A 25,835-nucleotide genomic window follows, 5' to 3' on the forward strand; every position below is an offset into this window, starting at 1 on the left:
GAGGTGGTCAAATTGGCACTGTTCGAAATTGTTGAAGACGCAGAGCTCGACGAGTTCGAAACCGTAGAAGTAGTAAGGGTGGAGAGCGAGGTGGAAGACACGCTAGTGGTCGAAGGTGTTGTCACATTGACAGAAGACACGGAAACACTAACAGACGACAGACTCGTGATAGAAGGCGTCGTAGTATTGATCGAGGACACAGATACGGTGACGGATGACAGACTCGTGATCGATGGAGTTGACAGGCTAGAAACCGATGGAGTCGAAACGCTGATCGAAGACAAGCTGGAGGCAGTGGTCGATAGCGTCGATATGCTGATGGATGATAACGAGACACTGATGGAAGATAGACTGGTAGCCGACGGCGTTGACAGACTGATCGATGACACTGACAGGGTGGTGGCAGATGGTGTGGAAAGGCTGATCGATGACACTGACAGGCTAGAAACTGATGGAGTCGAAACGCTGATCGAAGACAAGCTGATGGAGACAGTGGTCGATGGTGTCGATAGGCTGATGGATGATAACGAGACGCTGATGGAAGATAGACTGGTAGCCGACGGCGTTGACAGACTGATCGATGACACTGACAGGGTGGTGGCAGATGGTGTGGAAAGGCTGATCGATGATACCGACAAGCTCAGAGACGTGCTAGACAACGATGTAATGGTAGTTAGCGTCGTCGACGTAGTGCAATTCGAAATAAGCTTGGCTCCGTTGACGTTCGAATTTGATATGGCACTTCCAACAGAGCTCTTCAAGTAGCAAGGGCCGTCGGGAGACCCTGAAATGTAGGAAACATCCACGCAGTCAGGGTTACTTGCGCATTTTGCCGCACATGCGCTGAGACTGTCGACGTAGACCGGGCCTCCAGAGATGTCGCCTCCGTAATGATCGACTGCGCACTCGATCAAGAATTCGGCGCCACAATCCGCTTGGAGAATGGTGTTGTTCGCCCCGGGACACTTGACGGCAGTGGGCGTCGGCAGCGCATACGATGTGGCTGATGGAGAAATAGTGACAGGATATACCCTGACGGCCCCCCAAACGTCTGAAGCCGTAAGAGCGCTTCCGAGAGAGCTCTTCAAGTAACAAGGGCCTTGATCACCTCCCTGGAGCCATGACACATCAACGCATCCTGTCGTGGAGTCGCACAGAGCAATACACTTCTCCAAGGTTTCGGTATATATTGGGTCTCCTTCGATGTTTCCACCGTAGTGGTCAACAGCACACTCGATTTCGAATAGGTCTCCACTGGCGGCGGTAAAGATCGTGCCATTTGAGCTTGGACAAGAGAGGGGGAGAGATGTCGGTAGGGAGTCCCTACGATCTACTCTGGTGATTGTGTGGTTGGCTGTGCTGTTCGATGCTGTGGCGTTACCGGAACCATTGCACGTGCCGAAACTGCTTTTACATCCTGTACCACAGTGGGCGGTGCTTGATCCACTGGAAAAGGTCAGCTCTCACAGCGACTCGATACTTCTCCTCGTGATCAGTGGGTGTATCTTCACATACCAGTAGCCGTACTCGCTGCAGCAATCACCCCACCTGGAGCCCTTGCAATGATAGCCTGTGTCTCCACCACATGTTCGGTCCGGGGACGTCCTTCCTTTCGTTCCGTCACACCATCCCAAGTCTGGTTGGCATCCATAGCCGCAATAATCAGTGGAAGCGCCGCACTTGTTGTTGGGACCACAGCAGTTTCCGAAGTTTGATCCCATGCATGACACGCCGTTCCCGCAAGATCCATCGTGGCTTGTAGATGCCAATGCCGGTATAGCAGCAGCGACAGCAAAAGCCAGTGACCAATTGAGGACTTTCATTGTGTACTGTCTTTTCGTTTCAGGGGTTGGGAGGGGTAGGAGTAACGAGTGGTGAGGTAATTATCAATACAATTAGTTTACGAGGCACTTAACGAGCGTGCAAAAAAAGACAAGAAGAAAGACAGCTCCACGTTACACATAGGCACAAGAGGGAGGATAAGGAAAAACCACGAGGATGGGAGCACGTTGGCGTTATAAAGACATGGGAAAGACGTGGCCCTGTGGAGCATCAACCCAGCCTGGGCGTTTTAGCTGAATGGGCTTAGAAAAGCCACAATGATGAACGGCAGCTCATGCCACGTCAAATTTGAAGGCTCGTGGTCTGAGTAAGGCTGCTCTGTCGGTGGCTGCTGCAGAGTCAGAGCAAACCCCGGTCACAACAGCTGGAACCGTGAGTATCGCAGGGAGACATGCAGCAACAATTCCGCATTTGGTAAGGTGCTTCGGAGCCCAGTCCAGGATTCGTCAGATCCCCCAGCTGGATGGACGCCGGGCGGAGGTCAAGCGGACTGTCCCAGCGCTCGGATCGGACCAGCGCTCGGCTGCGTGAAGGGATGGGATGTTGAGGTTGAATTCAGGCCGGCGATGTACGGCATGCATGTGTGCAAGGCGTTCAGTGCGTCCCAGCATCCACTGTGCTCCGAATTAGCGGCTCGCTTGCTCGGCGGGAGAGGCATGGGGGCATGCATGCGGGCTGCTGAGGCTGAGACATCCATTGCCGGATCCCCTCCGGCTTTGCAGTGGGCGAGTGAGAAGATGCTCTGATTGTAGATCTGACCGGAACATCACGCATCTTGCCCTTCCCCCTGAGCTAATGCAGGTCCTCTTTCGCCTGAGCCTCCATCTCCTCGTTCCGTCTTACCCCGTCGCACATCACCACTTGCCAGGTTGCCGGTTGGGTAAGGGGTCGATGTAGATAAGCATTTGGATCTGCATCCGGCGTGGCCTCTCCCGCGCACCAGCAACGCGTCCCAAAGCCCGAAAAGGGGCGGGCCCTCTCATTTGTCGACATCATAGCAAGATGCGGAGCGGCTCTTCGGGGCAGGATTGTCGTGGGCTGAAAGCTAGCGGAGCGAACTGATTGTGATCTTCTTTGCTCCGCAACAATCTGAAAAACGCCCGTGGGATGCTGCTCGAGGGCTCCGCTCGTATATGCAGAGGAAGGCAAAGGCTGGCTGAGCCCCTGGCAGAGATAATGCATCAAGTATCGATCTGATATTGGGGCTGCGGATGCCTGACGTCTGTCCGCGTTGGGCGGAAGTGGCTTGTTGCATACGACCACTTTCAACCTCGCTTAGGTCGGATCAAGAGGTGGCAGCCGCCCGGCGGTATCATTCTTTCGTATTTACACTGCACGCGCTGTGTGGAGGCTCTGCAATAACTCCGAAGCTGAGCTGTCCATGGGCAGGCCTGGCGGCTATTGCCCACTATCAATACCACTGTGTGGCTTTTCTGGACCTTGACCGCCACCATGGCCAACACTCGCATGCATTCGTCGCGTCGTACATAAACGGCGGTACAGGCTCTTCTTACGTCCGGTGACCTAGCTAAAATCAAGCCACAAAATCACCGTATAAGGTAGAATTTCCGGACGCCTCTACAGCATCTCTTCACGTCCGGTGAACTAGGAGGTAGCGCGGAAACTGAGTCGACCCCTGTAAACCTCCTTTTCTGGACTAATAGTCAGCTGGCTTGAAGATTCATTGGCTAGGCAGCTGTTAATCCTCCCTAAGAGCGTCCGGAATTGCTACCTTATACGGTAAGTCTGTGGCTTGATTTTAGCGCTAGTTCACCGGACGTAAAGACGACCCAAGCAATCTTTCAGTGCCAAAGCACAGAATGTAGCCACCCGGAACGCCACACGAACTAGAAATCAGGACCCCTGACGGCGGCACTGGTCCATTGGTCCAGCTCAGTCTCTCGGAGGCAAGTAACTGCCACGGCAGCACTGAGCAAAAGATGTCGGCACTTACACCAGGCGGACAGCTGCATTTAGCAGCGTGCACCGTTGTGTTCTCAGCACTCCGCTTCTGGTGCTCTTTAATGGGGACAGTCACATTAACACATAACGGTCGGCACCAACTCTTGTGCATGTCAGCAGCACCGCATGGCTCGCAGACGCGCAGACCGGCTTTCTTCATGTCGGATGACCTACCGCCGAAACTGAGTTGACCCCGGTGAACCTCCTTTCTGGGCTAATATTGACCTAGCTTGAATATTGATTGGCTGCTATTCCCCCCTAGAAGCGTCCGGAATTGCTACCTTATACGGTGATTTTGTGGCTTGATTTTAGCGCTAGGTCTCCTGACGTATGCCTCGCTATGCCTTGCCTTGCCTTGCTTAGACGCCACCGGAAGCATGTTCTATTGCCTGCAGCTCGTCCGATTGCAGGCCATGAGGGGCTCCATGAGGACAAAGTTGAGAGTATGTGGACACGAAACGCTTCATCTCACACGCACTTGCTCCCAGATCTAAGACGCCATCATGGGTTAGACATGGGATCCAAAGGAGTATAACAGACAGTCAAACCCGATTGACTGGGTTATCACCGCACACAAAAAATAGCTTTCTCGTCATCCGATCCTATATTCTCCGACTCCTTATCTTATCGCCATTCAGAAGAACAGGCTCACGCTTTCCAACTCGTCGGCGTCTTGACATGCATGCCATGCCGTATCACCGCCCTTGAAACTAGGGTGACGGAGATAGGGCATTTGTCCTCCCATTCCATCTACGTCTTCCCTGTCTTTGAGAGTCGCCCTCTCATCATCTGATCTTTTTCGTCCTCGTCTTCGCCTCAATCCCAGATCCGTAACGAATGCCGTCTCGCTAAATAATTCTTCCTTGATCGATCCGCCGCCCCTGCCTCCTGCAACTTCGTCCCATCATGACTGTCAATCCTAGTTGGGAGGCCTTAGACAGCTCGGAATCCCAGTTTCACGATAACAAGCGCAAGGCAGATCCGCCGCCGCGAGCTCGGGTTCGAGAACGAGCCTCCATTGGAATCCTAGTAACGGGAAATCTGCTGACAGGCAGCTTGAGATCTCGCGGCACGGCCAAAGCTGACCATCAAACCTTGGTTCCCACCCAAGCGGCATCAAAACCCCTCCTTCGCCTGGATCTCCATCCATGACCATAGCCCTGGGTGGCGGAACACAGACTTGAACGCATCAATCCCGGTCTCGGGAGCCAGACATGGCCACTCACATACATTACTCATTTGAGATCTCGCGGCACAGCCATATCCTCGCTTCGGGTGGCCCGACCATGGACCCTTTCGCCTGTATACTACTCTTGCGTACCCTATCCCTTTGCTACTAGTACCAAGAAATCTCTTATACCTATGCGATAACATAAGAACATTAAGACCGTAGGGCTGTTCGCCTCCCCCACAGCTTCCGCGGAATACATCCGCCACGGAGGAGCAGCCTCATCACTTTGCTCAAGCCTGAAACGACGCGGATGGCGAAGTGACGCGGACGGCGAAGTGCATGCTTGACGTATGATCTCGGGATAACAAGGCTCGAGAAAGCGAAAATATCAGCTTGGCGGCGAGGCTGTGACAAAGTTTCCGAGAGGGCGTGATTGAGCTCATTCAGCTGAAGAGGGGTACGCTGCACTGCTCTAGCGTAGTACGCATCTACTTCTCCGGCTTCTTTCATCATCATGGCCTGTCCACTTTGCCACGGCTTAATTCCACTCCAATTTCGAAACAAAAAACCCGCGACTCTCCAAATCAGACCGTGGAAGTGAAGGTAACTCTGATATCGCGAGAAGTATAATCGGGAGCCAGAAGGTCTAATATGCACTCGAATTCTGGCACATTGTTGACGGACAGCCTAGATCAGATCGCTAACCATCGGCCAATCTTGATGTCGCGAAAAGTACAAACGGGAGCCAGTCCATGCGATTTAGACTTGAATTTTCACATATCATTGACTGACTCTCTAAATTGGACGTATTATAGACTGTAGTTTACTAGACCCCCGAGATTGATCCATAAAATTTAGCATATTCCTCATGTCGCGAACAGTATACAGGGGAGCCCGTCCATGCGATTTTGATTCATTTCTGGCTTATGATTGTGGCGGACCCTATTAGGCTGTAACAGAAAGGTTGATTGTAATATTGAGCGGAGGAGGAATAGGAACGAGTCCGATTTCTATCACTCGCTCGCTACTAGTGTCACCATGGCTCCGATTCACAATACTCAGGGCCACCACCATGGTCGTGAGTGTCAAATGTTTCGCAAATCAAATTCGCGAGCCTCTAACTACCTAATTTAACCTCCTTCACTATCGCCAGTCTCATCAAACCCCAATCTCACGCCCCAAATCCAGCTTCCTCAGCATCACGTGTAGCATTACTTCAAGCTACCCATCCAACCATCCACGCGGTCCGCTCGCTTTCCCACAACCATCCACCTCCAACCTGGGTGCCCCCTTTACTTCGCCTCCCCCTCCTCCGCACCCCGCTCCGCACCCCCCTCGTCCTTCTTGGCCTGATGCATCCCCAGCTTCACCATCGGACTCTGCATCAGCGTCTCCCACGAGTGGATGAACATGCTCTGCTTATACGAGATCTGCATCTCGGTCGTGCCGCGCGCGAGGACTTCCTTGTCGTAGGCGTCGACGGCGTCGGCGAGCGGCGATTTGGCGGAAGCGGCGGCGATGAGCGCGGCGACGAAGTTCGAGGCGTCTTGCAGCGCGTTGTTGAGGCCTTGGCCGCGGTCTGGGGGGGAGCCGGGGGGGTTAGTGAGGGTTCCCGCCGGGTGGGGGGAGAAGCGAGAAAGCATGGAGTGAAAGGCTTTCGTCGCGCTTCCGTCTCAAAAATTAAAAGAAAGAAAAATCGTAGACTGCCAAAGAGAAAGATGCCCGCGCGCCTTGAACCCCATCCTCCAGCACCGCAGAAATACTGCCCTCTGCTTGGGAGGATGTAGCCGCTAATTCGCGCTGCCCGAAAGTTTCTCCGAAAACAAACCAGGATTGAACCGCCGGTCACACTGCCGGTCACACTGCCTTGGCATGGTAGTGCTACATATTAGGATCCGAAGAATCCAGAGTGCTGGTGCATAATTCATGCATGGCGAATAAATGATGGAGAGAAGGAAGGGGAACTTACGTGGTGTCATCGGATGTGCGGCGTCACCACATAGTGTCAGCCTGCCGTTGCGATTGTCCCATTTGGAGGCCTTGTCCCATAAGGTGCCCGGGTCCATGGGGAGTTTGGTGTCGTCTGGGACCGCAGCGCCGAGGGAGCGCCAGGGCTCGGCGTAGGTTGCCGAGCGCTGTTTGAAGAATGCCATGCGGTCTTCGTAGCTACGTAGGTCTTTGAGGAGAGGATCGTGGGTCCAGCTTAAGAGGACTTGGAAGAGCCAGGTTGATGGATCGGAAGAGGGGACATCTTGGACTGGGGAAGTTGTCAGTGAAATCCGATATTTACACCCATTTCACATTACTCTGTCCAGCGAGCATCTCAAAGCAGCCCTCACACCTCTTCACCACCACGCAAAATCCACACGAGAAAATACACAACTCACTACTCGTCCAAAACATACTCCCATGATCCGGATGAATCGCACTCACAAACAGCGGGCTCAACCCCCTCACCTCTTCCGCTAACCCCGCTGGAAACCTCGTCGTGAAATTAAACATCGTAAGCGGCACCTCCGTCAGCGCTGCCGCCTCTTCCCCTACAATACACTCTCTCGCCGTGCTCCGCGCACCATCGCATCCAACCAGCACATCGCCCACCGCCTTGCTCCCATCCTTAAACCCAGCCACAACCTTCTCCCCTTCCTCCCCCTCAACTCTCTCAATAGACACGGAAACGAGCTCCTTCCCGTATGAAACGTCCAGCCCCTCTTTGAACAGATTGCGCAGCTTTTTCCGGGAGACGCGGCACGGGTTCGCGGCTCCCATGACCATGATCCGCTCGCCAGTTTTGCCGTTGTAAATCGGGAGGCCGGTGACTGAAGTCGGGTCGATGGAGGTGTCGGCGTAGGTTTCTGATAGTCTCGCGACGAGCTCGGGAGGTAAGCAGTTGGAGACGTGCTCGGAGCCCCAGTGTAGCGTCATGCCCCATTCCCGCGGGCGGGTTTGGTAGGAGGTGTCTGTTTCATATTCGTAGAGGGAGTAGGGGAGGTTGGCCTGGGGGGCGGGGGGGTAAGTATGGGAAGGAGGAGGGAGAGGAGATGGGAGATGGGAGGTTGAGGCTGGAGATGGAGATGCGGGAGGAAGAAAACGATGGGGGTGAAAGGGTTTGAGAGGGTTTGAGGATAGAATGGAGACGGGACATCTAACGATTGAGATATAAGAACGACGAAATCTACATTACCTTCTTCAGACCCTGTGCCACAAGCAAGCCCGTCGTCCCTATCAAACCCATCAGTCATCAGTGCTCTCTACCTCCGATTGCCTCGGGGCCAGACATACCTGCTCCAATGATAATCGTATGCAGCTTCCTCTCCGTCGCCATAATTGCCGATTAAGTTTGTAGTTTAGAGAGAGAACTCCACAAAAAACCGACAGGAAGGTAAAGCGCGGAATCTCCAACTAAAGTACCCAGGGTCCAGACAAGATGTCCGGGTGGTGTGGGTGGCTGTCAACCGGGATCAGATTTCAGCGGCACTTCCAGTCGTCGGTCGTTCTCGTGAGAGCGGGGCAAACCGCATCCAGGCATGCTTACGCCAGCTGGATGTAGCTAGGTAGACAAATAGCTCTGCGTGGGGGTCTCCGCGCTCCGAGGAGCACTAGCTTTCTAGTGTATTCAAGGGTGGAGTATTGGAGCTGCTAGGAATTGGACGGATCTTAGAGTAGCTGCATGGCCATGAAAATTTGTTGGATATCTGCGTTCTGAGGTTAATTATATCTCCATGGTTTCTACTACGAGTGGACAGGCAGGTGGTGCCATAGATAATGAAGACGCATGAAGCCAGTTTACCAAGTCCGGAGGGGTATGGCCAATTGTCGGATGGCTAGTTAGTCATTAGCTTGGCTCACATGTGGTTCTATCCGTCTTGGACGTCGAGTCTAGAGTAGAGTACCAAAGGAGCATATCATGACATTTCTGATCTCATCACCGCTCACATACTATCATAGTGTCAAGGAGATTCAATAGCCTAGCCCATCTAACTAACCCTCCTCCCCTCCGCGATAGCTCGCTCGACTCCGCTTACCCAGCTGCTTCACAGAGCTATCCCTTTTTGGTGTATACCATATTCCAATTCAATTACACAGAAGAAAATAGCCTAGAAACAAGACAATGTTCACGCCGCAAGCTCCGTGTCAATATCCTCCAGCAACACACAAGCACCATTTCCCAAAACATTTCCACGTGGTGACTGACATCATCCATCGATCAGACATAAAAGAAAAGGCATTTTCTGAGGCTGCTCAGACGCCAGAGATTTCATTTCCCTTCCTCCATGTATTTGCCCATGATTTCGTTGTTACTTGCTTGCGTGCATCCATGCTCTCGTATGCTCTCCTCTGCGACATCAACACTACGCATCTAACTCAGCCAAGCATGCGTTCACAAATCCTATCACACTTCTAGTGTCAATGAGAACGGCGAGCACCACCCAAACAAACCCCAGTACGCTATTTTGCCGGAAAAGCGGCATAGGTAAACCAATCGACGGTGAAGACACCGTAGCAACAAGGGAAAACAGAGGTATAAGCGCTCGAACGGGCCACGGTTGCCGTATATGGCGTCGAGAAAAAAGCAAAAGCCAGAATATAGCCCAAGCTTGGAACTCCTCGCCTTCCAAGAACCTCAACCCAATATAGGACTGGACGCGGGACAAAAGGGAGAAGTGACGTGAGCGAAAAATGACGAACCCGGTTGTTGAGACGAAAGCGGGATTCAAGACGCAGTTGAGAACCTTGTCGCCAGGAAAACCACATATTGCGCCGATGATGAGCCCGCATTGTACCTGCATCGTCCATGAAATTGGTGGGTGGAGGCTATGTCACCAAAGGCTCCACGAGATGAAAGTGTAATAGTTTATGATGAGTCTCGAACCCGGGTGACGAAAAATGCGAAAGGTGACGGGCATGCATACAAAAGGCCAGACAGATGATGCAGAGGCTGCTGAAAGGTAGTTGAGTTCGTATACAAGGTGTTGGGACAGATGGTAAGGGGCAGATACAGTGGTGGGCGGCGGACAGCCTCACAAGCCGCCCTTCTTTCGTCGTTCCTCGGCTCTTGCCTGTCGTGCAGATCGTACTAGCGGCGCTAGAGTATTTAGAGGCTCCGCTGTTTGGATGAACGGATGCTATCAAAGAAGTCAGTTTTGAGTGACTGAGACGATAACGAAGACTAGCTCGCGCATACCTTGAGCAAATCATGTGCACTCGCACGCTTCTCTGGGTCCACTTTTAGGGCGAAAGCAAGGAAGTCCCTGAACATGGGCGACAACGTGTGCTCATCCTTGATAGTCGGCGTTCCGTTGGTTGCAATTAACCATAGAGCTCTCAGTGGGCTCTCGTTGAGATAGGGAGGCTCGCCCTCAATCATTTCGATGGCCATAATACCCAAAGACCAGATATCGACCTTTCGGCCGTACTCCTTCCGAGTGACAACTTCGGGAGCCATCCAGTATGGCGTGCCTACCATAGTCGTGCGCTTGGTGTGGCTCTCGTTGATCTGGGCGCAGAAGCCGAAATCGGCTGTAGTGAAGAGTCTTTAGCAGTGGCTCAAAAGTTGAAGAGCGGAGTGACCTACTAAGCTTGATGTTTCCCTCTAGAGATAGCAGAATGTTGTCAGACTTGATATCTCGGTGTATGACGCCTTTTGAATGGAGATGCTGGAGTCCATGTAATGTCTGATAATGTTAGCGCGGCTTCTTCTGGTCGGGGTAGATCAGCGCTCACCTCTCTGCATACAGCAGCAATCTGGCCTTCAGACATGATGTTGAAAGTTACCACATCCGTCAAACTACCACCCTCCATGTATTCCATGACTACCCAGAGGTCTCCGGTAACCAAAAAGCTGTCCATGAAGTTTACAATGTTCTTGTGCTTGCTCTCCTTCATAACGATAATCTCGTTGATGATCAGGTCCTTCTTCGGCTGCTGCTCTAGATTCATCTGCTTGATTGCCACGCACTTATTCGTGCCAACCTCATAGGCTGTGAAAACACCTCCAGATGCACCCTGTCCAATCTTGACCAAGTTCTTGTATCGCACCCTTGGATCGGCATTCGTACATATGGCATTGAGCTTTGCAACGATGTCGGGTCCTTGACTCTGCCGTGGCCGTTGGCGAGGTCGAGGTGCAGGGCCAACCCGGGCTTGTTGCGAAGGTAGGGGAATATTTGTAGGTTCCGATTGCTGAGCAAATTGCTGTTGTGGTGATGGCTGTAGCTGGGGTGGTTGTGCAGGAGCGAGATGTGGTTGCGGCTGCCGGTGACTCTGGCTCCTGGCAAGCTGCGCCTGCTTAGTTTCAATGGACTGCTGGGCTGCAAGCATAGCCTGTGCTTGCTGCTGCTGGTACATGTGCGTTGTACCAATTGGCGGAGAATCGAACCGCGGCGGCTCCCCGGTGGTGTTTGCCCTGCTGCGGGGCGGCTGCTGCTGCTGTTGGCCATAGTAATTTTCTGTGACTGTTGGAGGAGCATATGTGACAGCTGGGAGCTCCTCTGGACGGGCCTGGCCGGGTTGCGGGCTCGGTGCAGGAGGAGCAGGTCTCGAGGGGATCATGTTCGAAGCAGGAATACTTCCTGGCGGCTTCGGAGCCGGCCTATTGGGCACCAGATTGCCATTGAGTTGTGGAGAAGCTGGGGACGTCTGACTCCGGGGAATCGGAGGTGGGGCTCGCGGATTTTCGAAGCTGTCCTGGTCATTGCGAGGAAAACGAGGGCTCACCGGAGGACTGAGCATGGGCTGCAGTGCCCCAAAGTTCGGACTCAGACTGGCCTGATAGGCATATCCCTGTGGAGGTGCGTGTCCCATCTTCTCGAAGATCGCGTCATTGTCCTTGCCCTCGGTATTCTCCTTGTAGAAGTTGACGACGTCCATAATAGCTTGGGGATTTTGCTTTTGCTCCTGCTCGGTGATGCCATTTTGCTTCAGCATCCGCTGCCATTCCATGGGGAGACCCTAAAGAGCGTTAGTCCGAGCCATTGCAGCAGAGTCGAGATGAAAAGAGGAGGGGCTAGGTAGGGGAGTCGGGTCCGCCTGCTCGAAAGCATTTGGGGGGAGCAAAGAGAGTATGGGGGTGGTGCATGCCACGACGTGTCACGTACCGTGTACTCGCCCGTCTCATTGTCGATGCTGACGTGGGTGACGTGCATGGGATTGGTCGGCGTCGATATCGTTGGTCGGCGCGGCGAGCCCAACATGCTGTTCATGAAGCTCGAGAAGCCGCCCTTCTTCTTGCCGCCGTCGGATTTGCGGTTCTTCGCCGTGTCGCCCTCGTCGGAGTAGCGCTGTCGCGGGCTCTTGGTGCCGCCATCAGAGCGGGGCGGGGTGATGGTCTCCATCACGCGGCCGAGGGCTTGGAAGCTGGCAGACTGGCGGAGCTTGGGCGAGATGAAGCGCGGGTCGGCGGTATGGGCGTGCTGGGGCGGGGGACGTGGCGGGTTGCTATTGCTCTGCTGCACCGAGTCGAAGTTGTGGTAGAGGGCGGTCGAGTCGAACGGGGCGCCAATCAGCTCGGGCGTGGGGATCTTGTCGGTCACTGAGGCTCTCTGCGAGGGGTGCTGGCCGTGGACGGGGCTGTAGGACGCAGCATGCGCCGAGGAGGAGTCGTGCAGCGAGGTGTTGGACGACGAGGCCTGCTGAGCGGACACGGGACTGCCAAGCGTCGGGCTTCGCTGGTGGCCTGCGGGCTGCGAGGTGGAGGTGAATGTAGGGTATGAGGGGGCCGAGGGGGCGCGGCGGAGCTTCTGGTTGTTGTTGTAGGCGGTGGGCGGAGGGTTCTTGCGCAGCAGACGGCGCGGCGGCTCCCTGGGGTGTTGGTGTTTTGTTGGCTCTTCCATCCCAGACGTCCTGATTGATCCCGTCGGCTGGGCTTGGGTGGGCCGCAAGTGACGAGCTGGCTGAGGGCACTAGGCGCGGGGGGCACAGGCGTCACCCAGAGCGTCTGGGGATGCAGACGGGCAGGACGGGCGCGAGAGGGAGGACAGCGAGAGGGCAGCTGGGCAGTGCAAGAGACGGATGCGCGATGTCGTCGTGCTACGCCAGAGTCGCTGCTCTCGAGCTGGAGGGATTGGCATACACTGGGCAGGGCACAGGACAGCCACCGGCCCCTCGCCAACCGCGCCCAGCAGCTGGTCTACAAGACGCTATGGATGAAGCTCGAGGGAGACCCGACGGGACCCTGGACACACGACGATAGGGGGCAGCGATGGCCAGATGTCCCGAATGGCAGCTCCCGATCCTTGGTGGCATGGCAAGCCGCCTCTCCCTAGCGCCCACCACGACCAGCGACGGGGACGCGCCGCCGAACGTGAAGCAGAGGCAAGCTGCAGAGACAAGCTGCAGAGACAAGCTGCACCGCCAGCCCTACCGCAGTCCACTCGTTGCTATGGCGCCCTTGCCTGGCCGCAGCAGTTGGCAGTCGGCAGTGGCAGCCGTTTCAGCCCGCCGCCCTTCATCTCAAACGCGCGGCGAAACGGCGAGCAGCATCTCCTCGCAGTCTGTAAACTGGCCGGTCTTGGTGCAAATGAGCAGAGTTATGCACTGGTAGCGCTGGGCATTATACGCAGCCGGAGACTTTGCGTGGGAAGATGCGATTATTTACTTGGTGACCTGGCACGTGCCTGGCAGGGCCACCCTAAACGGCGCTATCCTGCCGAAGGTGGGACAGGATTTATGCACGCTAAGAGGCGTCAGTTTACAAGCTCCCGCATCTTCCACCTCCACCACGCCCCTCATGAAGCCGCCTCTGTCCCGGCCTCTGTCCCGGCCTCTGCTGCACGCTGCATGGCTCCCACGTCCCCGTGCGTCAAACGGCCGGGTGTTGGACGGCATGCCGGCACTGGCCCGCGAGTAATGCAAGCCGCCGTTTGAGGGCGGCTCCGTCTGCTGTCCCGCAGTCGATCGCCGGCGTCTGTGGCCAAGATATCAAATCACAGCCGGAAGCGCTCGCCTCCAAAGAAACCCTAAATAATAGGGACGCAGCCGCCTGTCAAATCGCGCTGCATGGGACGCCGCCGAAAGCTGCGCCACGGCCAGCGATGCTCCCGCCCGCTGTCAAACGAATCCTGTACACCAACCATTGCTAGACAGCTTTTCTGGTCTCACGATGCCTGATAACCTCTTCCTAACCACCACTTACAGACGACTACAGCCGTTGGCTACAGTGCCGTCGCACATTTCCCCACCTGACATCCAACCCGCCGTTGTACACTCTCCGTCTTTGTCCAGCTGCCATCACCAGCGCCACAAGCCGCGTACCACCGGCGGATCTCTTTCACTTCGAGCTTTTGTTTGATAGTGACCCATTCTGGACCCCGTGACACGTCGAGGGCTTCATGGGCCCCATTTGGCACTATCACGGCTCAAAACCGGTTTCCCGTATCAAGTCTGCTGGCCCGCTCCCTTTCCAGCTGTCCTACCCCTTGATCTATGTGTTTGTCCCCATTGGCGGTCGGCACGCTGAGCACGCATGAGCTTCCGAATCGGCACGGCCATGCCAACGACCTCAATATCAGGGTTCTGGGGAACACCAACCAACGCAGCTGGATCTGCATTTGACCAGTCCTCTAACTGTCCTACCACCAAACCTCAGGGCATTCTCGAACAGTCCAGATACCGCTTGCTACCGACATGTGCTTTAAAAACAAATCCAAGATCTCTTTCTCTCCAGCTGCCTCTTCACACGCTCGAGAACAGACGAGGAAGTGAGGTTTTTCATCCAGAAAAAGGAACTCGTGTAACCCTGGCATTCGAATCGGCCTGACTCGATCCGGCATGTGCTTTATGCATGTCGACGAAGGAAAGTGGCACAGTATTGTGGTCATTCCAGACGACTATGAAATCATACACCTGCTCCATCGGGCATCAAAAGACGTGCTCTAGAGCATCACAAGACTCCCACATGTACAAACACACCTCTAAATCCATAATCCCTTACTGGCAGAGCTCGTCCATTAGACCAATCAACCAAAAACCTGACCACACTGGCGTGACTCTCTCACCAACATCTGTACACCTGCTGTCCAGCCACGCCCGTCTCATCTCCTGTCCAAATCACGCAGCAATACTTCGCTTCGCACCTCATCCCCAATTCCGCAATCATCTCCCCATTACAAACGCTGACGGTTCCACCTCAGCTCGCCCCCACATCTCCACTCTTCAGCTTCTCCACTCTCTAGCCTTACGCACGTGCGTGCACATCTCCGAAACATCCCTATCCAGCCAGGGCTCGAAATCCCCGGAAGCCATTGCCAGAGCCAAGACAGTCCTCGACTGCCCATCACCGCCATTCACTCACGAAGAGACCCAATTCCTAGCCTTCCCTCTTCTTCAGTCTATCGATGTGGATTTTCCTAGTCAGATCAGACTTCAGCCTCACAATCCCTCCCGTCCCGACCTCCCTACCCGCCGTGCCGCCGCCGTCGGCCGCACGCGCCACGCCCATGTTACATTATCCACGACAATCTCACCTCCAACACCCCAAGGCTCTTCCTTGCGCGCAAACCACGCCTCGTTCTTCTAATTCCAGCTCCAGCCCCTCCTCCCTTTCCCTCGCCGCCAGCCCACACCATGCCTACCCCCAACACGCTCTAGCCGAGGCCGAAGTAACACCTTCCTTCCTGCCTTTTCGCCGCCGAAATCGAGGCTCAAGCCGCACCCGCCACGTGCTGGTGCTGGGTTAGGTTAGGTTAGGTTCGGCTGAATGCGAGTTAGCAAAACGTTCTACAAATCCAACTCCCTGATTACGCAGTGAAAGCGTCGGGACTTCTGGAACACGTGAACGCGGCGGTCCGCGGTTATTGTAGCACGTGAACTAGCGTAGATGAGAGTTGATTGATTCAATTTTTTTTTTTTTTTTTTTTGCGGAGTCTACTTCTTCATTTTTCGGCGTTCGCGGAGCTTTTCCCGTTCTTTTCGAAGGGAGGTGCTTGAGAGCGAGCTGCACTTTGTTTATTTGAATCAGGCTTGTCAGCTTCCCTTCGACAGTCTGGGAAAATCGGAAAAAAGTAAGTTGGGGGGGGGGGGGGGCGGTTATGTAGCACTCGTTGGATCGAGGCATAATCGTCAGGCCAAGATCAACGACTTGTCCGCCCTTAACTCGATCAAGATTGGAAAATTCAGAGGCAAAAAAAGAGTCATGGTTATACAGAAGTAGGTTTTTCCTGCTCTCTTATTGGTCTCTTATGGAGGATTTCCCGCTCCGTCTCGTCTCTTCTTATCTCGTTTTCTCGCGCCGTCTTTCCTCTATGCTTCTTCCATCCCCGTCATACCAAAACCTCAGCAGCACCATCATAAACCAAAAAAACAACCCCACAAACCAAAGGTGCTATCCTATTCCGCACCCACCAAGCCAGCATGAATCGTACATGGACATTAGCGCAAACGCCACGCCGCAACAACAACAAAACGTACTGCCCTTCCTACTCCGCCGCCGGCAGCCACACTGCGACCGGATTAGTTTGCGCGCCCAAGGCAACGGGGAACCTCGAGAATACTGCTCAAGTCACAGATCTATAATCTAAGCGTATCATGATCGCTCTTGTGAAGGGAAGTGGAGAGCAAGAGCGAAGAGAACTACTGTGTCTAGAAAACATAGTGCTCAAGCCAATAGGCTGCCTTCGCGAAGAAAATAAACGCATGCATCGGGATGGCTGAAGGTAGGGAAACACATGCACGCTAAGGAAACGCCACGTACGCCGCGCTTTGTACCACTGACGGTGCTGGGGGGAGTGAGAGACGGGGTCAGCGGAGGTAAAGGAAAAGACAATCATCTCAATGCGTCATTCGCAGAGAATCCTTAGGCGAACTAGGTAGGTGGACGAACAAGAGTCTGACAGCAACGTAAAGACGGCGGCCCTGTCAGGAGTGGACCACGGAACCAAGAATCTTCTGGTGGAGATACACAAGTCTAGAGCGGATCGGGAGAGGCAACAGCTTCTTGCGTCAGCACCCGCTGTTCCTCTTCATAATCGCCATTCTCTTCTGTGTAGTGGACGCGTTTACCAGAGCTCGGTTCGGGGGCAGACTGGCTCTTGCCCCGCTTGGCTGCTGCAATTTCCTGCTCATCGAGGAGACGTTTCTGCTCCTTGGACTGCACTCCACCGACATCACCGGCCATGGGATCGTCTGCAGCTGCTGCGATCTTAACAGGCTCAGAAGGCTTGCTCGGCGGTATGTGCCCGGAGGGTTCAGTGCGTGCGGCATAGACATCTGGCTGCGCTTCTTGAAACCAGCCTCCCTTCTCCCATTCGCCGGGTCGGTACACCGACGCTGCTCGAGCTTCTTTGTTCACAATACCCTCCATGAGCTCGCTGAGCCGTGCAAAAGATATGGGCTTTAAGATCCAGCCGTCAAATCCAGCGTCGATGTATATCTGGCGGTCTTTCTCGATGAGCGAAGCCGAGACTGCGATGATTGGTATGCGACCATTTAGTGAAGCCCGCCTGGACAGTATATCGGTAGCATGCGTTTTCTCGAAAGAACGTATCATCTTGGTGGAGGTCAGGCCGTCGACAATGGGCATCTGCAAAACTCAACGTTAGTCACGGTGGTTTTCCTTGGTCCTCAATTTTCTTACCTGCATATCCATCAAAATGCCATCATAGTCGCTCGGTCTGTCGCCGAAGGCACTTGCACATTCTTCTCCATTGATGGTAAGATACGTCACGTGTCCGAGCTTCTCAAGCCTCTTCTTCACGATCTTGCTATTCACAGGATCGTCCTCAGCCACAAGGACGTGCATGTTAGCGGATGTATGCTGAGTACTTTGACCACCTTCAATCTCTCCGAGAATCGAGCCCGATCTTCTCTCCTGTATTAGGGAGCCAGCCTCGTCCGGTATTTTAATTGCCTTGACCAAAGATACGGAGTCCGGAAGCAGCGCTTCCCCCGGCTTGCTTGTAATTATCTCTCTTTGATGTGGCGGAACAATGTCTTTAGTAGAAAATTCGAGGCTGCGAGAACGAGATAGTGTTGGTGAAGACCATTGGCTCATGTCATAGCTGTTCCGTTTCTGAAGCTTTGGCCGTTGGGGAGAACGTGTGTTGAAACTCCGCTCCCCGGTCTTGGGCCGTTTTTCTACAAAGTGTGGCTCCTGGATAGCCTCGATTAATCTATCGACATCGCTCATGTTGCTCTTGCCGCTCTTGCCGCTCTTGCCGCTCGACCCACTCTTGAAACTACGCAAGCTGTTCTTGCTATTCAAACTTTCAGCGCTTGCTGGTCTCACCATTCTTCCACTCGCTGAATCCCTTCTTGCCATGTCTGGCGCCACAAGTGTGACTTCAGGGGCGTCTGACTTCTCAGGTTGCGGCGTAATTGAGCCTTCTGGCGTGATCTGCGAGCCCCGTGAATTCTGCGAGTTCTGCGAATTCCCGTCTGAAACCTCACTGTCCGGCAGGTCAAAGGGAAATTGAATGATGAATCGAGATCCTTTGCCTTCCTCAGATTTGAGGCGCAGTTGACCATTCATGTTCCGCACAGTACGAGCGACGACTGCCAGTCCGAGCCCGAGAGTTCTTTTCGAGTTCTTGCCATCTTCTGGCGTTTTTGCGGATGGGGCTAAAGTCTCTTCCAACATGGCGGTACTCTCGGATTGAACTTGCTCCAAGTCACGGAAAATTGAATCGACCTGATTAGGACTCATTCCCGCTCCAGTGTCCTCACAAATTATTTCGATATCAACATGATCGCTTTGCCACGCTGTGGCGTACATTTCGACCTTGATTCCTCCTTTGTTTGTATGCTGGATAGCGTTCGCTGTGATGTTCGAGATTGCTTGGCGGACTTTTCGTTGGTCGCCGATTACTTTTTTCGGGACACCAGGATGCTCCACGACGTCATATGCGATGTGCTTGCGACGAGCATCGCCAACAAACATATCGGTCGCTTCTCGTAGCGTAGCCCTAAGATCAAACACTTCGCCTTTGATGAGTTCGGCTCCCTCTTCCGTCTTGGTTAAGTCTAGTAAGTCGTTGATAACATAGATTAACGATTTCGACGCAGAATGAGACTTTGCCAAGTTGTCGCGAGTCTCCTGGTCGATCGCGCCTTCGAGAGCAATTTCGAGATAATTGATGATGGCATTCAACGGGGTCCGGACTTCGTGTGCGGAATTCGCCAGTAATAGGCGTGTAAGTTGGCTGCTTTGCAATGCTGCTTCTTTCTGTCGCCAGACCTCAATGAACTTGCCATACACCAGGCACAGTACAGCAGCCGTCTCGATTTCCTCTTCGGTCCACTCTCGGCATTTGCCCACCACAGTCTCACTCCAAGTTTTGAAACTCTTTCTAGGCTCGAGATATCCTTCAGTGCCTTCTTTGATGTACTTTTCGTAAGGGTTGCCTGCCCACTTGACTTCTCTGAGTTGACCTTTTCGGAAAAAGACGATGAAGTCTTGCCCACCAACCGATAGGGGTACTATCAGCATGCCTGCAATGACTAAGAATCCTGGAGCGTATCTCAAGTCGGGAAAGTCCTGTGTGATATCCTGTGAAGTCATGACTGATGTGATCCTTCGCATACGTAAGTATTCCAGCATAGCCAGAGCCTCCTGTGACTGCTCTAGATCTCCTAGGATCTTTGTCTCGTCTCGAATTGATAGCAGACCAAAATCAGCGTCGAATAGCTTTAGAAGGTCATCAGACGACGCAATAATATAGCCAGAAGGGTTGTGTTGCGTGGGCACCGTGTTGATGAGTTTTCGAGCTTGTAATCGGGAAGCATACGAAAGTCGCTCAATATTCCGAGAAGCTGAGTCTCCCACAAGGCGACACATTTTGCGGATAGGGAATGAGACTCGCATACCATTTGCGCCGTAGGAATGGCATGCAATGAGACCCCATAATTCATTGAAAGCATTGATCGATATGGACATAGACGACCGCACGGCCATGTTGCCTAAGTATTTCAGATGGATCGGCGACATGGCACGAAGATAGGAATAAGTCAAATCTCCAAAACGGTTAGCTCTTTTACGAGAAATTTGACCCATGCAAGTCGCTTACCTAGGGGAGTTTCAAGGTCTTCTACCGTTCGGCATACGAGACGCGCTGTCTCTTGATCTCGGTCATATAGCATTCGAACACGATTGATTTTGTACAATTCTCGTGCTTGCTTTGGTATGTCGGTTGCAGGAAAATGGAGACCTTTGTACAGATCCTTCGTTGCACGGGGGTCCACCAACTCGGTTACAACGCGCCCATTGAATGCCGCATCGAATTGATAAATCATTACCCGATGAAACCCTGTTAGCTCCTTCACTACTCCCACAAGAACTTTGAGGAACTTTTCTAGATTCGGAGCATTGGCAAGCTGTTCCTGAACCTGAGACATTATATTGAACACTTCCATGGCTGCTGCCTCTCCCTTTCGCTTTCTGGCGCTCCGTAGAACTCGCAGCGGCCGATTTTTGGCCTCTGTGCTCTCGGCATATTCTTCTGGAGTCGGTTCGCTATTCAAAGTGTCCTCCGGTAGTTCGGGTGTCGTATCGTTCAGTGGCACTAATGGATTTATTGCATCATCCTCGAGTTCAAATTCGCAAATGATGAGCCCAGGATTCGAGGTATTTACGTGTATAGCGCACCATAATTTGCGAGACCGCCCGCTGACAGACCTGATAGAGATGGTGAAGACTTCAGGCCCGTTTGTTGCCACATCAGCGTCTTCGTCTTTGATGAAATCGATGTGGTCTAGTAGATTGTCGGCTTGCTCTTCTGAAAGTATATCGGTGAAGCTCTCGAGCGCAAAAAGCTCCTTGGGCGACCGTCCGATTATCCGCTTTGAGTTTTCGCTCACAATCCTGACCGGGAGACAACCGGAGTTGTTGGTGTCTTCCTGGAGTGCGACCAGGAGGCCGAAGCCTTGCACAGCACCTGGAATGTGTATGGGTTCGTCCTCGCAGCGCTGCAAAGTATCGCCATCTCTCCCAGTAATAACCGCGTGGCCTCCCTCGGTAATTATGTGCTTGAATCGGGCTGTCATCAACCCTTCTTCGACTCCCCCGCTATGGCCACTCGTGCCACTCATGATCGAAGCGCTCCGACTGGCAGTAGACTGCTTGTCTTTATCCGTTAATAAAGACCCTGTCCGGCTTGTACCATCGCTCTCGCCAGATTTGTTCGATTGGATGTCACTGAAGAGCTGAGCAGGGAGTCGAGGCGGTGCCATTCTCGCCGGCTCTCTTGCGGGTTTCATCGATGACTTCAAGGGAGGTTGCGGAGGCTGTTCCGGAGGCGCCTGTTCTGCTTTGGGTGTCGCATCTGGATCGCTCGGCTTCGGTTTGTTGGTGATACCCCTCTGTGAGGCAGTCGACGAATGAGAGGTATCTGAGCCCGCCGACTGTCGACGGCGAGCAGCATCGATAGAGCTCCTCGAGAACTGTTGGAAGTAGTCGCTCTGAGCAGTCGGAGCACGGCCGGGAGGTGGTGTTGGGTCGACGGATACGATGCTTCGGATAGGAAACACACGATCTGTAGCCCCGGGACTAAGCTGTGACATGTGATCGGTGGACGGCGAGGCGACAGAAGAGGCTGCTTGAGGGGGCTGTCGTCGAGCTATGGAGGCTTCGGAGGGATTGTCATTCCACATCCAAAGGTTGCTGGCTCGTCGTTCAGGTCGTGCGGTCGAGTATCCTACCTCAGCAGGGAGCGGGGCATGCGAATCCGTCGGTGATTTGGCGGATGGTTCAGACATTGTCTCAAATGCCCGTTCCAGCAACCCGTATGGTGATGGTGGAGGATCAGATGGCGAGCGCGGAGCCTCTCGTCCGGAGGGCAGGGAAAGTCTGGGGATTCGAAGGAGCAGTGCCGCAAAAATCGATCGACAGAAGCGCTCGTCCACTAGAGGGACGGTCCTCAGACCTCAGCTCATGGGCTCCGGCGAGCACTAGGTCTGGAGTGCCGTCGCGAGGTGGCAGATATGTCTTGAGGCGGCGCACGAAGACGTGTAGACAAGGCGCTTGCCACTGTGGCTCGGGTGGATCTCCCGTCCTAGATCCGGAGCACTGACACTTGTCGACAACGCAGACGGCCGAGAGGGTTTCAGAAGCGAAATGTCCGTGTCAGCAGATGGAGGCGGTGAGGCTGCGACTCGCACTTGCTCGGCGTTGGCAAAAAGCGATATATGGATGAAGGTAGGTACCGTCGATGTGGCGAAGTCAGTGGGACCCTGAATCTGCAAGCTGGTTCGAAGCAGCCAAGATCTGCGGCCCGATCTCGTCGACGGGGTGAGGCTGGTCTCGCACGGGGGACGACGGCCGCGCGGTGCTGGAGTGCGTCAATTGGGCTGCTTGCGTGGTGTTTGCGGTTTGGGATGGTAGAGGGCTCGGGCTCGAGATGGGCCGCTAGGCAGTGTTGGCCGGGGAGGCTACGGGGAGTCGGCAGAGTTAGGGTGAATAGACCACTGTAACTCCATGATCACGATTCACGAGCGCTGGGGGAGGAGATGCAGTCAGCGCGCTGTGAAGCCACACCTCTCTAACTGCGACGAGTTTGGCACGCGATGTGGCTCCTGAGGGCTGACGCTGAGGACGCCATAGGCGCAACTGATCTACGGCGATCTTCCCCAGGAGCGGCGGCTGGCCTGTTGCAGCGAGGACCCTTTCGCGCTGCCCGAGGCTGTGTGGCCGTGTTTACCGTAGCAAACGGCTGTGGTGGGCAAGGCGAGCATGCAGGGCGGATGCATGTTCCCTGGCGCCGCTGACTTCAACGGCAACAATGGCGCCCAGGCGTCTGTCAGGGAGACGGACTGGGAGGAATGTGGTGATAACAACGACGTCATCCAACATGGACAGAGTCAGCGGCGCAGGGACGGCATGGGATTTGAGAAGTCCATCTAGCGTCGAGGGCATTCGTAAACCTGGGTGCGAGAACTTCTTCACCCAACCTTGCAGTTTAGCCAGGGAGGGCCTCCGATGATGCATTCCGCGACGTCATTGCAATTCCAAGATGTGAATCCACGCGTACGACCACCAAGACGCAATCGCAGCCCGGGGGATTGCAACGGCTCCAAACAAGTCTAGTCCGCATAGCTACACCACGAGAGAAACTACGATTGTACAAAGGTACGTTCCAAACACGGTTCACGGCGGGTGGCGTGGCTATACTGCCCTGCGCTAACGCAGCCCTGTGCTTGCCGAAGTCTCGTCAATTTAGACTCTCCCCTTCGGCTCAACCTGCCCATCTGTCTTAGAGTCATGTGACCCCTCACCACCAGACGCTATCTTACAAAGGTACCTCTGTAGCCTATTATTCATGTGCTCTCACGCTTCCATGTATCTACTGCAGCACTTCAATGCACCTCAAGCCGTGATTCATGTCTGCACCAAGGTAACGAGCATACATATAAGCGATTGTGAACTGTGTATGAAGCAACGTATGCTATGACCCTGTTGGCAACCTTTGCCACGGTGAAGAGTGCTCCAACGCGCTCAAGAATCACTTACCTACTACATTCGCTAGGGTACCTCGCGTTACGTATGGAAGTTAATGGGCTCGAATAGAGCTTCCGAGACATATGCACCTAGTGGAGACACTCCGCAGCTCACACCGCCGGACTGGCAGTTACATCTCCAACATCCTATATTTGTATTCCTAACATTTCCACCACGTCGCCATTTACCTCGTTCCTCATACACGCGGCTGCCGAGTCAGTGGCGCCAAGACCGACGCCACCCGCTATCCTCAAACCACATCGCGGTGTACGATAATAATAGTTTTCTCTAACTCTGAGCATACCACCTTCACCAACATCCGGGAATGCCGTCCCTCGAATATCCACGCTTCCTCAACGTCCTCGTCGCCGCCACCTCGCCCTCCGCCCACCACTTTGCCCAGGATGTCTTCAAGCGCATTTCCTGCTTCGACAACGTCCGGTCCCGCACCATCGTCTGTCTCGACCAGAAGTCCTACCCTACGAATCCCTTCCTGGTCGCCGACTACTACCACGATGGCCTTACCCTGGCCTCCGAAGATATTTCGCGAGGACACCAGAAGGCCGCCGAGCTGTGTGCATGGGCTGATCTGCTCATTTTGGCCCCGATGACGGCCGACGATCTCGCACGAATGCTCCACGGCATGACCAACAACCTGCACTTGGGCATCTTAAGGAGTTGGGATGTGTCAAAGAAGATACTGCTCATTCCGGCCATGTCCACCCTCATGTGGGAGAATCCCATGACCAAGAAGCAACTTAGCAAAATCCGGAGAAAGTGGAACTGGATACGCGTATTGCAGCCACTACTGTGGACTTTTGAGTCGAAAGTCCGCAAGGACCTTCCTTGGGATGGCGTCGATGGTCTGATTGAGTCAGTTCAGACTCAGGTCGACTTGATGACAGTGGGCAGAGACGTCGAACATGTGGCAATGCCGCTTATGCAGGCCTTTGAACCAAACGCAAAGCCCGGGCCAATCCTCCCGCCGGAGCTATGGTCTATCATTATGGACTACACTGGTGACTGGGAGTTGGCGACTGCACTAAACGTCCACACAAAAGTATCAACGCCGCCGGAGTGGAGACAAGCCAGCAGCGAAGCCGGACCGCAGACCGCTATGGAGAAACTTGAATGGATCCTCCTCATTGGCACTCTTAGTGAAGTTAAGGCTCTGCTTGCAACAGACAAGCCTCGACGTCTCTCTCGTTTGTGCATCAAGATCATCATGCGTTTTGCCAAAGTCAACCTCCTCACCCACCTGGAGACTGCACACCAGGAACTCTTCTGGTCCACCTTTGGGCACTCCTTCCTTCCAGTAAAATCATCCTCTGTTTTTGGCAGAGTTGAGATACTAGAGTATTGGCGCACATCTCCCTCCTTCCTCACAAAAGAATATTCGAACGAGGCCATGGACAACGCCAGTCGCGCCGGCTTTGTACACGTGCTCGAGTGGTGGTACAATTCCGGTCTGTCGCTCAAATACACTGAGGCTGCCCTAGAGCAAGCCAGCAGCCAAGGCCACATCGCCGTGCTTGAATGGTGGAAGCAGCACGGCCTCCACGAACGTGATTCCAGGTCCTCGTCCACCCCATCTAGCTCCACCGCCAGTGCCGATGCTGATGAAAGCGATCGGTCGACTCGCGCCCCCATCCGCCTCAAGGTTGGGAAATCCATTTCCTACGCCACACAGTCCGGACATCTTCCAACCGTCCGCTGGTGGAGTGAGTCTGGTATCGCTTTCCCACATGAAGACACCGTCGCCAAGCTAGCGTCAACCCACGGCCATGTCCATATCTTGGCCTTTTGGCGTAAGCTCCGTGGTGAGAAGATGCTATTTGATAACCAGGTTCTTGTTGGCGCAACCAAAATGGGCCACGCCGATGTGCTTGAGTGGTGGAAGCGGAGTGGGCTGCGTGTCGAATATAAGACATGTGACATCGAGGAGGCACTCGAAGACGGAGTCGAAGGCGACAAAGGGGAGAGGGTCAAACGGTGGTGGGCACAGAATGGGTTGAATTTGGGCGTTGCCACGAGCGAGTGGATGCGCACCAAAGCTCTGGGAACGTGAAGTTCAACTCGTCCTTGGGGTCATGGGAATAGAATACATACCAACGGCTCTGAGAGTCAGCTTGTGATAGTAATAACAAACACAGCCCTATAAAGTAAATCACGACTCCCGAGGCATCATTCTTGATACATCTTAACTCCGCAATGTCTCACAGCTTCTCCTAGTCGACTAGCAGACCTATGAAGCGGCACACTCGTGATCAGCAATAGAGATCCCTTGCTTCAATTTCTGGAGTGGGGTCAGCACATGTGATTCGTGGCGGCTTTACGTGAACCTCTTTCCAGACGCCCCTCCCGCCCCTCCCGCCCCTCCATCACATCTTTTTCGAGTTTCTAAGGCCACTTCTGGCAACGGAGCGTATCGCATCC

At 54.0% G+C, this 25,835-nt stretch overlaps 5 protein-coding genes across 5 annotated transcripts in view; 1 reads left to right on the forward strand and 4 right to left on the reverse strand.

Moving 5' to 3' along the window:
* Window positions 1-1,823, reverse strand: part of BDZ99DRAFT_511609 (uncharacterized protein) — a gene marked incomplete at its 5' end in the record, with an annotated part of 4,249 nt that extends 2,426 nt beyond the window's left edge. Inside the window, 2 exons of the mRNA XM_033724556.1 lie at window positions 1,335-1,446; window positions 1,583-1,823. Coding sequence (XP_033571684.1) covers window positions 1,335-1,446; window positions 1,583-1,823 — 353 coding nt within the window. The remainder of the gene's footprint in view (window positions 1-1,334; window positions 1,447-1,582) is intronic.
* Window positions 1,824-5,973: 4,150 nt separating this feature from the next.
* On the reverse strand, window positions 5,974-8,318 carry BDZ99DRAFT_467400 (FAD/NAD(P)-binding domain-containing protein). Its single transcript, XM_033721013.1, has 5 exons — window positions 8,258-8,318; window positions 8,160-8,197; window positions 7,363-7,972; window positions 6,945-7,232; window positions 5,974-6,554 (listed from the first exon to the last, which is right to left on the reverse strand). Exons 1-5 carry the CDS (start codon window positions 8,298-8,300, stop codon window positions 6,268-6,270), a joined length of 1,266 nt encoding a protein of 421 aa, XP_033571685.1. The 5' UTR covers window positions 8,301-8,318; the 3' UTR covers window positions 5,974-6,267.
* Window positions 8,319-9,850: 1,532 nt separating this feature from the next.
* Window positions 9,851-12,995, reverse strand: BDZ99DRAFT_151089 (Pkinase-domain-containing protein). Its single transcript, XM_033712782.1, has 5 exons — window positions 12,073-12,995; window positions 10,700-11,926; window positions 10,551-10,650; window positions 10,161-10,495; window positions 9,851-10,101 (listed from the first exon to the last, which is right to left on the reverse strand). Exons 1-5 carry the CDS (start codon window positions 12,805-12,807, stop codon window positions 9,997-9,999), a joined length of 2,502 nt encoding a protein of 833 aa, XP_033571686.1. The 5' UTR covers window positions 12,808-12,995; the 3' UTR covers window positions 9,851-9,996.
* Window positions 12,996-16,877: 3,882 nt separating this feature from the next.
* On the reverse strand, window positions 16,878-21,661 carry BDZ99DRAFT_481176 (uncharacterized protein; the record flags this gene model as incomplete). Its single annotated transcript, XM_033722374.1, has 3 exons — window positions 16,878-17,492; window positions 17,547-19,921; window positions 19,975-21,661. 3 exons carry the CDS (start codon window positions 21,659-21,661, stop codon window positions 16,878-16,880), a joined length of 4,677 nt encoding a protein of 1,558 aa, XP_033571687.1.
* Window positions 21,662-23,711: 2,050 nt separating this feature from the next.
* Window positions 23,712-25,581, forward strand: BDZ99DRAFT_467408 (flavo protein). Its single transcript, XM_033721014.1, has one exon. It carries the CDS (start codon window positions 23,725-23,727, stop codon window positions 25,465-25,467), a length of 1,743 nt encoding a protein of 580 aa, XP_033571688.1. The 5' UTR covers window positions 23,712-23,724; the 3' UTR covers window positions 25,468-25,581.
* The last annotated feature ends 254 nt before the right edge of the window (window positions 25,582-25,835 follow it).

The sequence above is a fragment of the Mytilinidion resinicola genome (genome assembly GCF_010093595.1).
Source record: "Mytilinidion resinicola strain CBS 304.34 unplaced genomic scaffold BDZ99scaffold_21, whole genome shotgun sequence".
Taxonomy (NCBI): domain Eukaryota; kingdom Fungi; phylum Ascomycota; class Dothideomycetes; order Mytilinidiales; family Mytilinidiaceae; genus Mytilinidion; species Mytilinidion resinicola.

What these genes read in the sequence shown, in the direction of transcription:
- BDZ99DRAFT_467400 (XM_033721013.1), bottom strand. Translation starts at nt 8,300, where the DNA reads ATGGCGACGGAGAGGAAGCTGCATACGATTATCATTGGAGCAG. An exon ending in TACGATTATCATTGGAGCAG is followed by an intron (nt 8,198 to 8,257) that starts GTATGTCTGGCC and finishes TGGGTTTGATAG; the next exon opens with GGACGACGGGCTTGCTTGTG. An exon ending in CGCACATCCGATGACACCAC is followed by an intron (nt 6,555 to 6,944) that starts GTAAGTTCCCCT and finishes GCTCCCCCCCAG; the next exon opens with ACCGCGGCCAAGGCCTCAAC.
- BDZ99DRAFT_151089 (XM_033712782.1), bottom strand. Translation starts at nt 12,807, where the DNA reads ATGGAAGAGCCAACAAAACACCAACACCCCAGGGAGCCGCCGCGCCGT. An exon ending in TTGCTGCTGTATGCAGAGAG is followed by an intron (nt 10,651 to 10,699) that starts GTGAGCGCTGAT and finishes TAACATTATCAG; the next exon opens with ACATTACATGGACTCCAGCA. An exon ending in GTGCACATGATTTGCTCAAG is followed by an intron (nt 10,102 to 10,160) that starts GTATGCGCGAGC and finishes CTTCTTTGATAG; the next exon opens with CATCCGTTCATCCAAACAGC.
- BDZ99DRAFT_467408 (XM_033721014.1), top strand. Translation starts at nt 23,725, where the DNA reads ATGCCGTCCCTCGAATATCCACGCTTCCTCAACGTCCTCGTCGCCGCC.